The sequence below is a fragment of the Mus musculus genome, chromosome 12 (assembly GCF_000001635.26).
Source record: "Mus musculus strain C57BL/6J chromosome 12, GRCm38.p6 C57BL/6J".
NCBI classification, from domain to species: domain Eukaryota; kingdom Metazoa; phylum Chordata; class Mammalia; order Rodentia; family Muridae; genus Mus; species Mus musculus.
The window spans coordinates 100407282-100422198 of NC_000078.6; the positions used below are offsets into that span (position 1 = coordinate 100407282).

Genomic DNA, 14917 nt, shown 5'->3' on the forward strand with positions numbered 1-14917 from the left:
GTGAGATAAAACAATAAAAACTCAAGTTAAAAGCCCATATAACATATGTACTATTACAGAGGCAGAAAGTGAAATCAATACAGAACGACAGCAGACATAATAGGGCATCCTTCTCGAAGGTACTGGCTCCCTTGCTCGGCTTACCTGCCTCCCGCTAACTATTGCATATTGCTTTGTCATTCTGATGAGAGGGGAGGTTGGGAGCAGCTGCAGGGCCTGCACAAGCTTCCTAATACTGAAGGGATTGGAGAGCTGCCTTAACTTAAACACGCTCTCATTCTGGGGCAGCTCGCACGAGCTGTGTTGTTAATCTATGTCATGGTATTTGGCTGAACTCTAAACTCTTAGATAAAAAGAAAAAGCTCTTAAACTCACTGCTGCTGAGGATTGGGAAACAATAAGAACACAACGCACCCCAGTCCTCACCCTCTATAGCCTTGGCCTTGGTTCTGTAAGCTCAGTTAAGACCACCCCACCCCCTTCTAGAGCTCTAGACTCTCAAGGAAAATTCTGGGCCAAACAACTTTTTCCCTGAGAATTGAAAAGGAGTTTATAATAAATAAAAATAAACTTGGCTAAAACCAAAACAAACCACTGCTTATTTTGAAGATGACTAAATACGGACTGAATTTATACCTTCCTAGGAACAACATAGCAATCATTTAATTGAGATTTCCTCTCCTCAAATTTAAAAAAAATTTTTTTCACAATTATTTAAAAAGGTAAAATTTCACATTTTCCAGATAATTATAAGTCCTTGTTCTCTTTCTGCTGCAGCAGAGAATACTGGAAGTAATACAGGAAGGACAGTGCCCGGTCTCCTGCAGAACGCGGCCTGTGGGGGTTTCTAGGGCTTCAGCAAGGCTGGCCTTGGAATGGGCAGTGGGATTCTGGGCCTGGAGCCGAAACTTCTGTGGAGAGTCAGCTTATGGTATTCTGGGTTTTCAGAAAACAGAACACTTGTGATTATCCCCTGACATCCTGGACATGCTCACACGCAATTGGGACCTTGTAAATAAACGAGCAGCCTGAATCATTTTTCTAATGGCCAGCTAGTCCTGTATTGTTCAGACTAATTGAAAAGAGAGAGCCCTAGCCGTGCTAATTATGACTTAACACCAGCCAATTCGGTCCACGGATAATCTCCAAATTCCGTTTGAGCCATCCAGCCTTCTTAAATGCTAGGTTGTGTTATTTTTACCAGAGTTGCTAACAAGCAGCGCATTAACTACATCTAATTCCACTTCCTGGGCCCTCCCTGTATGACAGATGGACGGGCTCTGTGAAGCTCTAGGGCTGGGTTCAAAAGGTGGAAGACGCAGAGAAACAGGTCTGCAAACCATGCTGGAATGTTCCCTCACAACAGTTGAGCCTTCTGAGAGCCATTTCTGGTCACTCCTCTCTTCTTTGCTCATACAAGGTAGAGCTCAGGGGGCTGAGGGTGGGGTAGTCAAAACCGTCGGGGCCTTCCTCTTGTGACATTTTTTTCTCCGTGGCCCAAGTGCTTTAGGGGGAGACTCTGTTGTGCCCTGGCCTCAGTTCTGGCGAGTAAAAAGATGGAGGGCTAGATGTACTGGGCGTTGTATGAAGGATAGGGTAAAGGACAAAGGGAGCCATCAGACCATTAGACCCGCTTCCAAGTGGGCACAGGGACAAGCTGATTGTAGGAGGTCTGCAGGCTTAGCCCAGCCATGTCGCCAGCTCACATCCGTGTATCTCGCAACTGTAGGACTCGAGGAAGGGAGGCCCTCCAAGCACTGACAGTTCCTTTTTTTCTAGGGCTGCAGGTACGCTTTTTTTTCTCCACCCCCCCCCCCATATATACTTGTTAGAACAAGCAAAAACAAACAAACAAGTACAAGAAAACAAGTCAACCTATCCAACTGCATCTTAGCTTTCTTGTCACTGGGGTGGAAGTGGCTGTATAAAAGCAGTAGTCCCTGAGAAGTCATGGTGACTCTGTGTGGCTACAGGAGTGGCACTGAGCTAACAACCCAAAGGAAGCTGGTTCAATTCCATGATCCAGCTGAGGGCCCCAGAGAAGGAAGGGGATTTCAATTAGTAATTGAGAGCAGCTTGACGAGGGGGCAGCTGGTTCAGTCTGAGGCTTACAGGGACCCCACCCCCACCCCAGTTCTCCCCCTTTTGTCAATTCATATGGATCAGCAACTCCTTATGACGAAGAAAAAGGGACTTCATCAGGTCAGTGCGGGTCTGTTAAGTGTTCCTCAATGCAGGGATCAGATAAGTCCCATGTGGCTTGTGATCTCACATCCCTAGGAAGGAAACAGGGTTCTTGCATCCCTGGGGAGGGGGCAGGCCTCTCTGCACAATGACTTTAAGGGGAATGTGTCGAGACCAAAGAGTTCTGCCAGAAGAACTTACCCTGACTCTGTGATGTTCCTTGTCTTTCCAAAACCTCTGTACAACCCACTAGGAGTTCCAGACCCAAAGCATCACCCAACAGAGATGGCCTCTTTCTCCTTTGTCTACCAGGGAGTTCACCCCAAGACCTGTATTCAAGGATGCTCATTCAATACCTTCTCACTTAGCCACTTGCGGGCATGATGGTGGATTTTAATCTGCTGCTTTATTTGTGCTAATTTTCTAGTCTAATATGCATTCCAGTATCCAAACCATCAAGAATGTCTTAAAAGGATGAAAGAAAAACTATACTTAGCTGAAACACACATAAATATATATTTTCATGATATATCATGATTTTGGAGCAGCATGCTGTCATACACTCGTGCTCACCTCACTGAAAGTCACTGCTTGCTTTTCGCCCACTTAGTACCCCAGCAGTTAAGCTTACCCTAAAACTAAGTATGCCAAAGCAGACATCTTCCCAAAAGTCCCAGCAGGGCAGAGGCCGACAACAGGCCACCATTCCCCTCTCTCGATAGGATAGTCAGCCTTATTTTCTTTTAAATGTCAAGTGACTAGGCAGAGAAGCAGCATGGCCTCCCCTTCACATTGGGGTGCAGTGAGGGCAGAGCTTTTGGGGAGCTTGCTTTTTAGGGCAGCCCATCTTGGCCACCACTCTGAATGGTCATTTTGGTTCGCTGGAGCCAGAAGAATGTGAGACACCTAAACTACAGCTTTTTAGGCTGTGGGGTGTAACCTCATAGACCCATAAAACTGAATTTAGGGTCAAAGAAAATCTGGCAACAGTAAAATGTTTCTGAGTGCAGTGACCAAAGTTAACTCAAAATCAAACACAAACAAACACAAAGTTCCAGGCACCAAGAACCTTACTGTAGACTTTGTTCTGAACACAGCACAATAACTGTTAATGTATGCTTCGGATTACAGTATTTATACCATATGTACAAAGTTTTATGCTCTTCTGGAAACATAATGGCTTAATTTCAGAAATAAAGACTTTTAAAGTGTTTAATCATCATTCCTCAGCACGTAAGTGAAAATTAGTCTATGCCGTTATGTTAGAGGTTTGGCTTTAAAACTACTGTTTGAATTGCTAACTTGAGTAGCAATAAACCTGTTCAAAGAATTTTGGTTTGAGATTAGGACAGAATTTCCAATAATTTCTGAGACAGCCCCAGACATATTTCAACCATTTTATACTATGTACTTATACACAGTGGCATTTTCAGAATTGACAATTACGAAGTTAAAATACTGATGAACTCTGAAAAATGCTAAAGAGGCTCTATGTCCTACAGAACCAAAAACAACTAAGATTTTATTCTTTATGTAAAAATATTAGTACATCCATGATTAGCACACCAATTTGCTTTCAACCATAATAAAGGGTAAAATCATATGCACCCCAAACAATTGTTCTAAAATAAATTTTTTGATAATTTGTTGTCAGTAATGTTTCATTTGTATACCATTTTACGTATCTAAATGCCCAAGGTTGCATAAAAAAGTCTTGCATGAGAAGGAGTTTACAAATGAAAAAGTTTAACAAGTTCTAACCTCAACTATAAGTCTGAACATCATGTGCAGAGGTCTCCCTTTTAACTCCTAATGAGCCAGCTAGAGGGGAGTGACAGCTGTCCCACTGCTGCTGTGTTAGACAGTCAGCCCCGCTGTGTGGGTACGGGAAAGCATACAGGAAGAGGCCTAGTGTATGCCTGTCTCTACTAAAATATCAGCTAAGAAAGAGGGTGTGCACATATAAATTCAGAACGCTGAAAGTTGATTAGTATGGAAATTAATGAAACACAGAACAAACTCACAACAGATTAAATAACTAATGCAGAAAGTTGGTTCGTCAAAGAGATAAACAAATGACAGATTGTCAGGGAGCCCGCTCCCATCCCCCAAAGGCAGACAAGAGTCAAAGAAAAGATAGAATGGAACAATGAACTCCACAGGAAAAAGAAACATGGCTGACTAGGGAGGTATATGGTGAAAAACTCTGACAGCCAAACTTATAGAAGGATGCAACCCAGGAAGCCAGATTCACCAGCAAACATAACAAGGAGCTTCAAGAAAAGCCACACACAAGAAACACCAGGACAGATGCTCTGCAGCAAATCCTATGTGATATTTCAAGACAATTAATACCAATTACTCAAGTTCTTTTTTTAAATAAAAGGGAAAGAAATAATCCCCGACTCTTTTTATGTGACTAAAATTATCCAGATGCCCTAAAAGACAAAGGTTTTATAAGAAAACTACAGGATAATATTTTTTAGAAGTACAGGTGTAAAATTTTCCAACAAAGATAGAGAACCTCAAACAAATTTTAAAACATTTTACACTATGACCTAATGGAATTTATCCCAGGAATGCAAGGCTGGTTCAACATCTGAAAAATCAATGATTGAAATACACTATAATCAAGGACAAACCCCCATCATCAGCTGAACAAACGCAGGAAAGGCACTGGGAAAAATTCAATACTCCATGAAAAAGACAAGGAGCAGGAGGGATTGTTTTCAATCTGTGTAGCGCATCTTCAAAAGTCTACAGCAAACACCAGGATCAACCTGAAAGGTACTGGCTGCTCTCCTTGTCTTAAAATCAATAGGAAAAGGAAAAAGATGTTTTCTCTTATCACTTCTATCCACTAATGGAGAAATCATACATCTAAGAAAGAAAATGAAATAAAAAGTATCCAGCTTTGAAAGGAATAAGTAAAACTATCTATTTACAGATGACAGAATAAGCCTAAGGAATCTAAAAAACAGAATTCACAAATTCAGCAAGTTTGTAATATACAATATTGAAATACAAAATCAATGCTTCTTCCATATTCTTGCAGTGAATAGTTATAGAATATAACTAAGAATGAACAGGAGAGGCCACATTGGTGGCTAACTGATGTATGAGAGCCTATATCAACTTTACGTAAGAGGAATGTGTAAGTACTGGCAACTGACAGCTGCTGGGGAAAAGATAGTTTTCTTTAAGGGTGTGAGCCTGTTATGTCAACCATGCTCCGGTGGAAGGCCACACATCCAAGAGCATATGGGTAACACAAACTGGACCTGAGGCACTACACAGTACTATACTCCTGCTCTGGGTTCTGTCCCCAGCACCCTGTTCTAGTTTGCTTCTCTGCTGCTGTGAATAAAAACCATGATCAAAAGCAACTTAAAGAAGAAAGGTTTTACTTCATCTTACAACTCCTAGGCAACAATCTCCAACAGGAAAGGAAGTCAAGGCAAGAACCCTTGGAAGAAATCTGGAGACAGGAACCCTGGAGGGATGCTGCTTGCTGGCTGTTCTCAGCTCACAGTCTCACATGGTTGTGCTTAGCTAGCTTTCTTACACAGCCATGGCCACCTGCATAGGGAAGGCACTGCCCACAGTGGGCTGAGCCCTCTGATATATATATTAGCCATCAAGACAGTGTGCCAAAGATATGCCCACAGACCCTTCTGACCTAGGTAGTTCCTCAATTAAGGCTTTCTCTTCCCAAATGATTCTAGATTGTATCCTTTGCAATAAAAACTAAAAACAGCATACACCCGCTTCCAAAGCAAAGGAAAAAAAGACTTGTGCATGCATATAACCAAAAAATTAGGAATATGTTTAACAAAAGAACCTTAAACCCTGAAAACTAAGAGTTTGAAGTGCTTTTTTAAAACATAAATAAATAATAATCTGTTGCTCACAGGCCAGAAGATTTAACAATGTATTTTTATATGACGAAAAGTATTATTTACATTGTTTCACAAGTTATGAGTTCAATGCAATTCCTATCAAAATCCCAGTGCTTTTAAAAACATATTTTTGGCAGAAATGAGCAAGCAGACCCAAAAATACATAGGAATTTAAGGGACTGGGAGAAGGTGTGACAGCTAAGAGTACTGGGTCTTACTTTTCGAGTAGTGAGATACTTTGGTGATACATTCATAACTATGCATGTACTGGAAGCCAATGACTCTACACTCTAAGTCAGTGAGCTGGACTTTGTGCTTTACATGGGAGTTACAGGTAGAGATCAAACAGACCTCGTTTCTATATGAAGTTAAGCTTGTATCATGGCGTGGGACCACCTCCCAGAATCCTCCTTACACTGATAGAAAGCTGACATCAGAGTGGTGTCAGAGGAGTGGCAAGGACAACAGTTTAGGAAACACCAAAGAGACCAGTGAAATATGTGTTTCTGTCTCTGAGGTAAAGGCACCCAGGTGTCACTGGATGAGAAAGAGAGTGACAGAAATCCTTTGTGCACTTGGTAAAATTATGTACATTCAGAAGCTTCTATAGTGGGAAATGAACCTAGACTTTGTTTTGAAGATGTAAAAATCACTTAAAATTTGAATCCTAAATCTGCTTCTGGATAGCCCCTCCCGAGGGAGCCCGTGCTTCACACTCAGTCAGGGGACGACTGCCAGGATAGGCGCTGCATGAATCTACACGAGGGCTGAGGAGGACGAAGAGCCTGCAACTCACGCAAAGCTGGTTAGCATGGCTGGAAAATTGAAGATCAAAACCAGATTAATCTTAGGAAAAGTCAGGAATGGAGTTCCTTGTCCAAATCTGCATAAGAAATGCAAACTGTGTAAGACGGGGAAGAGACGCCAGGGTCAGAGAAGGGACAAGAAGTAGCTGACCCAAGAAAACTGGGCTCTCAGAAGATGCGACATGATTTCAGATGCCACATAAGGAGGCAGAAGCCAGGCAGCCCATCCCACAGTGTGGTCCCAGGGCTTCCAAAGCAGCTGCTCTTAGCACCCTGCAGTGTGACAACACTGCAGAGGTCCCCCAACAACTCACTTTTCTCTTTGTGGGAATTGGGAAAGGTCACCAGGCCTTGTCTGTGAGCAACAGGCAGGGAGGGACCCTAAGGGCTCCCGAGGGGTAGTGTGGCAATGAATGAGCTCCTCTCAGCCCCTCCCTCTCCAGTCTCCATCCTCCTGACAGGGAGGACGCAGGCATGAGAAGGCAGTCCTCCGACCCCTTTTCCTCTAAGGAAGCCAGATCCCAAATTTAAGTCTTACAAAAATAAAGACGCTCTAAAGAGACATCTCCTCCTAACTTCTGGCAAATTATTCGTTGTCCTTATACATAGTTTGACTTAGAACAAGACTTTTTAAAAGGATGGAGGAATTACTGATAAAATGAATGCCTCCTGGCTCTGCCTGCTGCATGGCTGGGGCTCCTGTGATGAGTGGAGAGAGAATCCCATGAAGTGACACAGCAGCAGATGGCTGAGGAAGGAGACGACACTGGGGAGAGTGGCTGCTCACGCATGGAGACATGCGCTGGAATGAGGGACAGTGCTGAGGTCCCTCTGCTCAACAGTCAGCCATGCTCGTCTAACTTCACACGGACGAAACCTGGCCTGTGCTTCTCTCCTGCCCTTAAACATTCCCACACTCCCTTCCCATCCCAGGGTCCCCAGCTAAGGACATCAAGTCCCATACTTCTCTCCTGAGTAGACACGGGCTCTGCGAGGGAGTGTGTAGGCCTTCGTGTTTGCTCCTTTCCGGAGAGGGTCATCCAGAGGTGACTGGTAGGGAGGCTCCTCCAGAGGGCTCCAGTAGCTCTGCTCACACATGCCCCGTAACAAGATTTCTGCCAACTGCCTGGCTATCGTCTGGGAACACAAAGGAAGAACAGCATGATTATTAATCTGCTTTATATCATCTACTCCATCATCACTATCTATCAGCTGTCACTGTGTGAGACGTTATTGAAATACTCAGAATTTAAAAGACTCAGAATTAAATGTTTACTTCTATATGAAAATCATACCCATCTATGGCAAGAGAAAATATGATATGCCAAGACATTTGAACACTTTTAAAAAGGATTTATGTTTATTTTAATTATGCATAAGTATGTTGTGGGACAAGTACACATGAGTGCAGGTGAAGCCAGGAGGTTTGAATCCCCACGGAGCTATAATTACAGGGGTTGTAAGCCATGTGACATGGGTGGGTGATGAGAACTGAATTCCAGGCCTCTGCAAGAGCAGTGCCTGCACTTAACCACTCAGCCGTTCTCTAGCCCAGGCTGCCCTGTCTGCATACACAGCGAACAGGTTTCAGACCCCACATAACCAAAGAAGCAGCTAAGCCTTTCCTAAGAGCTCTTGGGTGAACTGAAGGAGTTTCTGTCAGCCTGCAGCAGATGCTTGCTACAGCTCAAACCCAGAGAAAAGCCAGGACTCGACTTCTATGATGGTATCTCTGAAGGAAAAAAACCCTCAGCACAGCCATATGTACACTGCAGACACTCGAAGGACCAGCATCCATAGTCACACGACACCACCACAGGATGCAGCACTTGGGGAGTGGCGTGCCCTACTTTCTGTCCATCCAGCCCTCCCAGCTCAGAAGCTCAGAAACTAGCTTTGTATAGCAGGAAGGCAAGACACGGCTGCAGCTTCTGATGAGAAAGAGCTTTCTTCAAAGCTAGTGGCCATCTCGCACCTACTTGTGAAAATCCAGAAATACCCAAACCTTTTCCTTTTAGTCAGTGCAGTTTAAAATGCTTTTCTGAATCCCCTGCAATACCACTGCCTAGAACATTATCCAAGTGAGATGCAGGAGCTCATATATCTACAAAGAAGGGTCTTGTTGATAAAAGAATATTGATACTACTTCCCTTTCTCCTTCTCTCTCTCTCTTACTCGTGTGTGTGTGTGTGTGTGTGTGTGTGTGTGTATGCACGTGCACTCATGTCTTCCCATCCTCCATTTTCAAACAGATTCTCTGCATCCCAGGATATTCCATCCACAATCACTCAGGGCTGCAAGACAAGGCTGCACGCAGTGGGGCTTTCCATTACGCTTTATGTTCTTTGGAAGATGTAGAGTGCTGCTGCTCCCTGAGAATGAGGTCTTAAATGTGTTCAGAAGAGAACTTCGTTAGGCTTCATCCATATAAAGCTCCCTAAAACTCTCCAAGGAAACCTAAATGCAACCAAAGCATTAGCTTGGTAGCTTCTGAGAACTACTGGGTAAAGGCACATTTTCTTGATTATCCCCATGTAGAGCCCACTGCCTTCAAATGTCTATAAAAATGTGAACATAAATGCATCTAGCGCATCCCCAACTGAGTTATCTATAAAGATCTCATAAGAACACAATTTCCAGGACCTGAACAGTACCCGAGCTGCTTCCCTGGGCCCTCCAGTACTGTGTCATTTTGATCTCACTGCACTCATATGAGCTAATGGCTTCTGCTGAAAGCTTCAGCTGTCAGAATCACCCTCCACTTACTATGGCCGTGACATAAACGTTAAAAAAGAACACTGAATAAAGAAACCCCCACCCACTTCTCCCAACCCACATCTACTATAAGGCTGTCTTAAAGGGCAGGATTCAATGGCATTGAGTACGTCCACAGGGCTGTGACTCCCCATACCTATCTACTTTCAGGACATTTCATCACCCACCCCAAATGAAACTCTATACCGTTTAAAGCTGCAGCATCTCATTTGCTGGTCTCAAACCCTGGGAACAGCCACTGCATTTGCTGCCTTTATGGATTTACCGATCTAGAAGATCTCACAGAAATGGGTACAATATGGGTCTTCTGTGGTCAGCTTCTACTGTGTGGTGCAGAATTTACAAGACTCCTCCATGCTGCTGCTCTTTCTTTATTAGCATCCTCCCTTTTATTGCTAAACAAGATGGACAAACCCCACAGCATTTTGTTCATTCATTTAGCTTGTTTCCAGTTTTTGGCTGTTAGAAATGGTGTTATATGAACATTCATGTTCAAGTTTGTTTGTGAAAATTTGTTTAAACTCTTTACTAAAGTCTAGGAGTAGAATGCTATGAATATACTTTTAAATCCCTTTCTGCTATGCTTTCACATAAAATCAAGTTCACAAAACAGCTTTACCATCAAGGATCATATAGTTATCAACTAGATTCCTTGGTCTTGCTGCAGACCTGCTCCATTGGGATTGTGCATCTTGTAGGCGAGGACATGGATTTGCTTAGCATCCTCGATGGAGTTAGGGATGTAGATCATTGACAAACCACAGTTCCTCAGATAATTCTCATGCCTTCCCTCAGGTCAGCACTCAATGCATTAGAAATGGTTTAAATCGCTTGAATATCCCACAGAGAGCAAAGGCACACTGATTTAGAATGACAAAGTGGGAAATGTCTCCCTTCATGTTGACAATACCAGCTCATGGTTGAAATGTCCAAGGTTAATTCCAGCTACCACATAGACTCAAGGAGGCTCCTCCTCCCTGGTCATCTCAAGAAAATAATGGAAGATTATCCATCTATCCATCTATCTATCTATCTATCTATCTATCTATCTATCTATCTATCTATCTATCTATCTATTTTCCACCTTTCTATTTTCTCTCCCCCCTCTCTCCCTCCCCCTCCCTCTCTTTCTGGGCCAGTAGAAATGTTTCCCTTTGAAGCACTGATGTTCGCACTGTACTTCTAAGGCAATTCACACTGACCAGTTGAAAAGCCTTATGGGGATCTGAACAAGTAAATTTGAGAGAAAATATATCTGGTAAAAACTTCATGTAATAATTGCAGGTTCTTGTGCCTTGAAGGACCTTAAAAAAATTAAAATGTTTTGTCTGAATATGACAAATAAGTTAACCAATATAAAATGTTAAAGGCCTGGTAAAGTTGTGTGTGTGTGTGTGTGTGTGTGTGTGTGTGTGTGTGTGTGTGTGTGTAATGTTACTTATCTAGTTCAACAAAATATTCTAGAAAAGCCTTAAGTTTAGCTGCCTAGCCCCATATCACAAAACCTTGGAGATTCCCAAATGAAGCTCTCTCTGCATTCCCCATGATATGAATCTCTTAGCCTTGTCCAAATGAACATTCCCGACAACAATTAAGGACACACAGGACTAATAAAAGACAAAAGAAGCTAGATTTATATAGGGTTGCTATATTAATTGTGACATAGGACATTTATTAGTACAGTGAGCACTAGGCCTTCACAGAGTTGATGATTAAATGCTAGCATTTATATGAGAAAGACTATCTGTTGTAATTCTCTTTTAAGTTTTGTGGTCATATCATTATCCAAACAACCAGTACTTGAGGATCTCACCGCATGTCCTACCATGGACTCACTAGGTACCCACTGAGATGTCTACAAACACAAAGATAACAACGAGTGCTAGTTAGGCTGTGGAGAAAGCAGAGTCCTTAAAAGTGCTGGTGGAAATGTAAAATGAGGTAGCTGCTTTGGGAAACAGAATCTCCTCAAACTATTTAAAACAGAGTTTTCATATGGCCCAGTAGTTCTACTCCTAAGTACAGAAGAAGGAAGACATGCCCACTCCAAAGTCTGTATACGAATGTCCCCATAGAAGCATTAATAATAACAACCCGAGTACCCATCAACTGAAAAGAAATCGGGTGAGTAAGATGTGGCAGACTCATCATAAAATAGAATATTATTTGGCAATGAAAAGAAAATAGTGAAGCAATAAAGAAGAAGAATCTAAACAAATTGATGCTAAATAAAGGGGGCAGCCACAAAAGACTATACTGTATTACTGTATGTGAAATGTTCAAAATAGGAAAATCCACAGAAAAGAAATTAAGGAGTGACTATCATGAACTAGGAGAGTCAAAGAGTGGGAATAGATTACTATGAGCTGGGGTTTCCTTGAGGAGGACTAGTGTTCTGAAACTAAATATTAAATATGTTCAAACACTGAGACACACCCTTACAGCAGGTGAGTTACCCCACATACAGAGTCTATGTGGACGGACACGGGTCATTTAAACATACACGGAAGCCAACGCCCCGGTAACCTCCGGTCAGACTCACTCACCATGCGTAGGTTTTGTGTTGTTCTTGTCTCCACGGCTCTGAGAAGCTCCCTAAATCTCCCGACTCCTCTCGTCAAGTTCCTGGGTACACACAAAATTGGACAAGGTTTCCATCTGGCGTGTATTAATATTAAGTATTTTATACACAGGCTTCAATGCACTTTGTCTATATAAAAGCTGTTGGCTGGAATTCAAGCAAATGATTATTCTGCACATATCAGTCTGTCTTTGAGCAACTGACCCGACACTGATAATTTCTTGTGTGTATGCTTTTTAGATCTAATCTAATTTCCTTAAGGAGACAAAAATCTAAAAATCAGTCCTGAGGTGAAGAGAAAAAGGTAAGATACACCTTACAAGAATCTATTTTCAAACATACAGTGACCCCCATCCCAGAGTGGTCCTGGAATTTATACTTTCATTAAAAGGAATATGATGTCACTGGGCAGTTGAGGACTCAACTCAGCAAGGCACTGCATGCAATGTGGATAAGGCTTCTTGCTGGAAATTCATGAGCAGAAGGAGAAAGGGTATGAAAAAGGAGCGACAGCCTTGCTTAATCCCCTCTCATCGTTCAGAACAGAAATCCCTGCCTATTAAGTCCATCCCATGGACCCTATGACCCTGAACTGATAAAAAGAAGCAAAGGGCCGACAGCACTCACTCTCTGAGTCACTGTGTGCTGACTGGTTCCTGGGCTTCCTGACTGATCAGAACATGGTCTATTCAGCATCGTAATGCTCCACAAAGACAAGGCTAGCCAAGCACTTCACTCAGGGCACAGCATTCTTTAGAACACCCTGGTCAATATATCCAGGCCATACTTGTTCTCTCGGAACGCTGGGTCTGGCCTCTTTAGCTGGGAACACCTCCCAGCCATTTCCTTTACATTGAGCACTGCCACCATCTATGACAGAACTCAGTGATATTTATAACACACTCATTAGAACACATCTCATCTTTCCAAAAAGCCACAGAACGGGTCAGCAGGTGCAAGACTGTCAGCCAGACTCCGGAGGCTGTGACAGATGATCAAGGTATCTGGCTCTTGTCTGGGTTGCATTTTAAATCATGCAAAGATTTGAGATAAAAATGTGCTTCTGTAAGATGCAAGCCACAGGGGTAAAGGCTTCTCCGAATTCTCATTCACAACAACAAGCCCAGAACTTTAAGACACTGACTAATTGGCTCAGTATGTAAATATCCCCCCAGCCCTCTCACCCACACAGATGAGATGTTATCAGGTCAGAAGCTTTGTGCTAGCATAAAAAGAGAAGCCTGTGCTCAGGACTCTAAGTAGCACTAAGGAAGTTCATTGGAGACATGAACAAAAATTAGGGAGTAGGCCTGGGACATGCAGCCTAACCTGCCTGTCCCTCCACTCATTTGTATGGGATTCGAGTTCATGGCTAACAACGTACATTGCTCTGGGCTGAAGCTCAGTGCTCTGGAGTAATCTGAGGGGAGGAAACAGTCACAGCTAAAAAGGGATGGGAACGGCTACGACAGCTAATTCTATTTCCATATCACCAATTAAATGCCTACCGTGTACATAAAGGGCAGCCCTCTGAACTCATGAAACAAGGACATGCCTGAGATGATGTCACTACAGACTCTGGTAGACCACAGAAAGAACTGTTTTGCCATGGTGGAAATTAGACCTTGAACAGTACTTCAAAGCTAAATATTGTAACTGTGGGAAGGCTACAAATAGGACCTGGTCATTTGGGGCGTCTCCTATGTCCTCTTTGCAGAACGAACTATTTATAGAGTTATGGAAGCACAGAATTTTCTAGCCAGAAATGATCCAACAGAGTCAAGAAGTGAAAGGGTTTGCTCAGGCTCTAAGTGTGGCAAGAGAGCAAACTGGGAGCTTCCCACCATGCTGTCACCACCTTGGACAAAAGAAAGATGAGCTCTATAAAGCAGAGATGGCTTGAGAGGAAGGAACAAATACGAATCCAAGAGCTCACATGTGTATTTTGTGCACTGATATTCAAATTACTTCACACACACAAATAGCATAAATTCTATGCTCTGGTGAGGACAGCTAATGAGATAGATGCTTCTTAGGTACTGGTTCAAACCGGAAAGCAAATCCATTAAAGCCAGGTGAAGAAGCCCTGTGCCTGATGTTCTGCCCTCTGCTACCTGATACATAATGAGGAGAGAAACCCAATTCCCTTTTCTGGCTGGCTGTGGTTTCTCCCACGCAAGACGGAGGCCCTCTGCTGGAGGAATGTACAAATCTTTAGGTAGAAGGAGGCTGAGCCTGCTGAGGGGAAATCTGCAAGAGGTCCTGGCAGAGGAAGACTCTGGCGTGAGTGCGAGCTGTCCCCAGCTGGATCCCAGACTGTGTTCAGGATTCAGAATCAGACTCTGCTCAGCCCAGAAGAATTCTGCTCCTAAACAAAGAGTCCAGAGCAGTGGCAGAGTAGCGCAGGCCTGAGGCTGGTCAAATGAGGGTGGCATCCCAGAACAGCAGGGAAGGGGTGCCACGTTTTAAATATTAGAAATAGTCACAAGCACCCTAAATACCAAGTTCTTCAATTCTCACCAAACAGTCTATAACAAACAAACATTTTAAAGTCAGATATTACTCAATCACTTCCTATTCGCCACTGAACAGAAAAAAAAAAAGCTACATGTTTAATCATGATAGCAAGGAAGAAAAAGGAGGAAAATGAAAAAAAAAAAAACCCACATGAT

The 14917-nt window shown here is 43.0% G+C and overlaps 1 protein-coding gene across 17 annotated transcripts in view; it reads right to left on the reverse strand.

The window, feature by feature from the left end:
- Ttc7b (tetratricopeptide repeat domain 7B) overlaps nucleotides 1-14917 on the reverse strand; it is a 220068-nt gene that overhangs the window by 106512 nt on the left and 98639 nt on the right. For all 17 annotated transcript variants that reach the window (NM_001374711.1, NM_001033213.1, XM_006515326.3 and 14 more), the window contains 2 exons: nucleotides 12211-12289; nucleotides 7854-8026 (listed from right to left, as the gene is read on the reverse strand). In NM_001374711.1, coding sequence (NP_001361640.1) covers nucleotides 7854-8026; nucleotides 12211-12289 — 252 coding nt within the window. The remainder of the gene's footprint in view (nucleotides 1-7853; nucleotides 8027-12210; nucleotides 12290-14917) is intronic.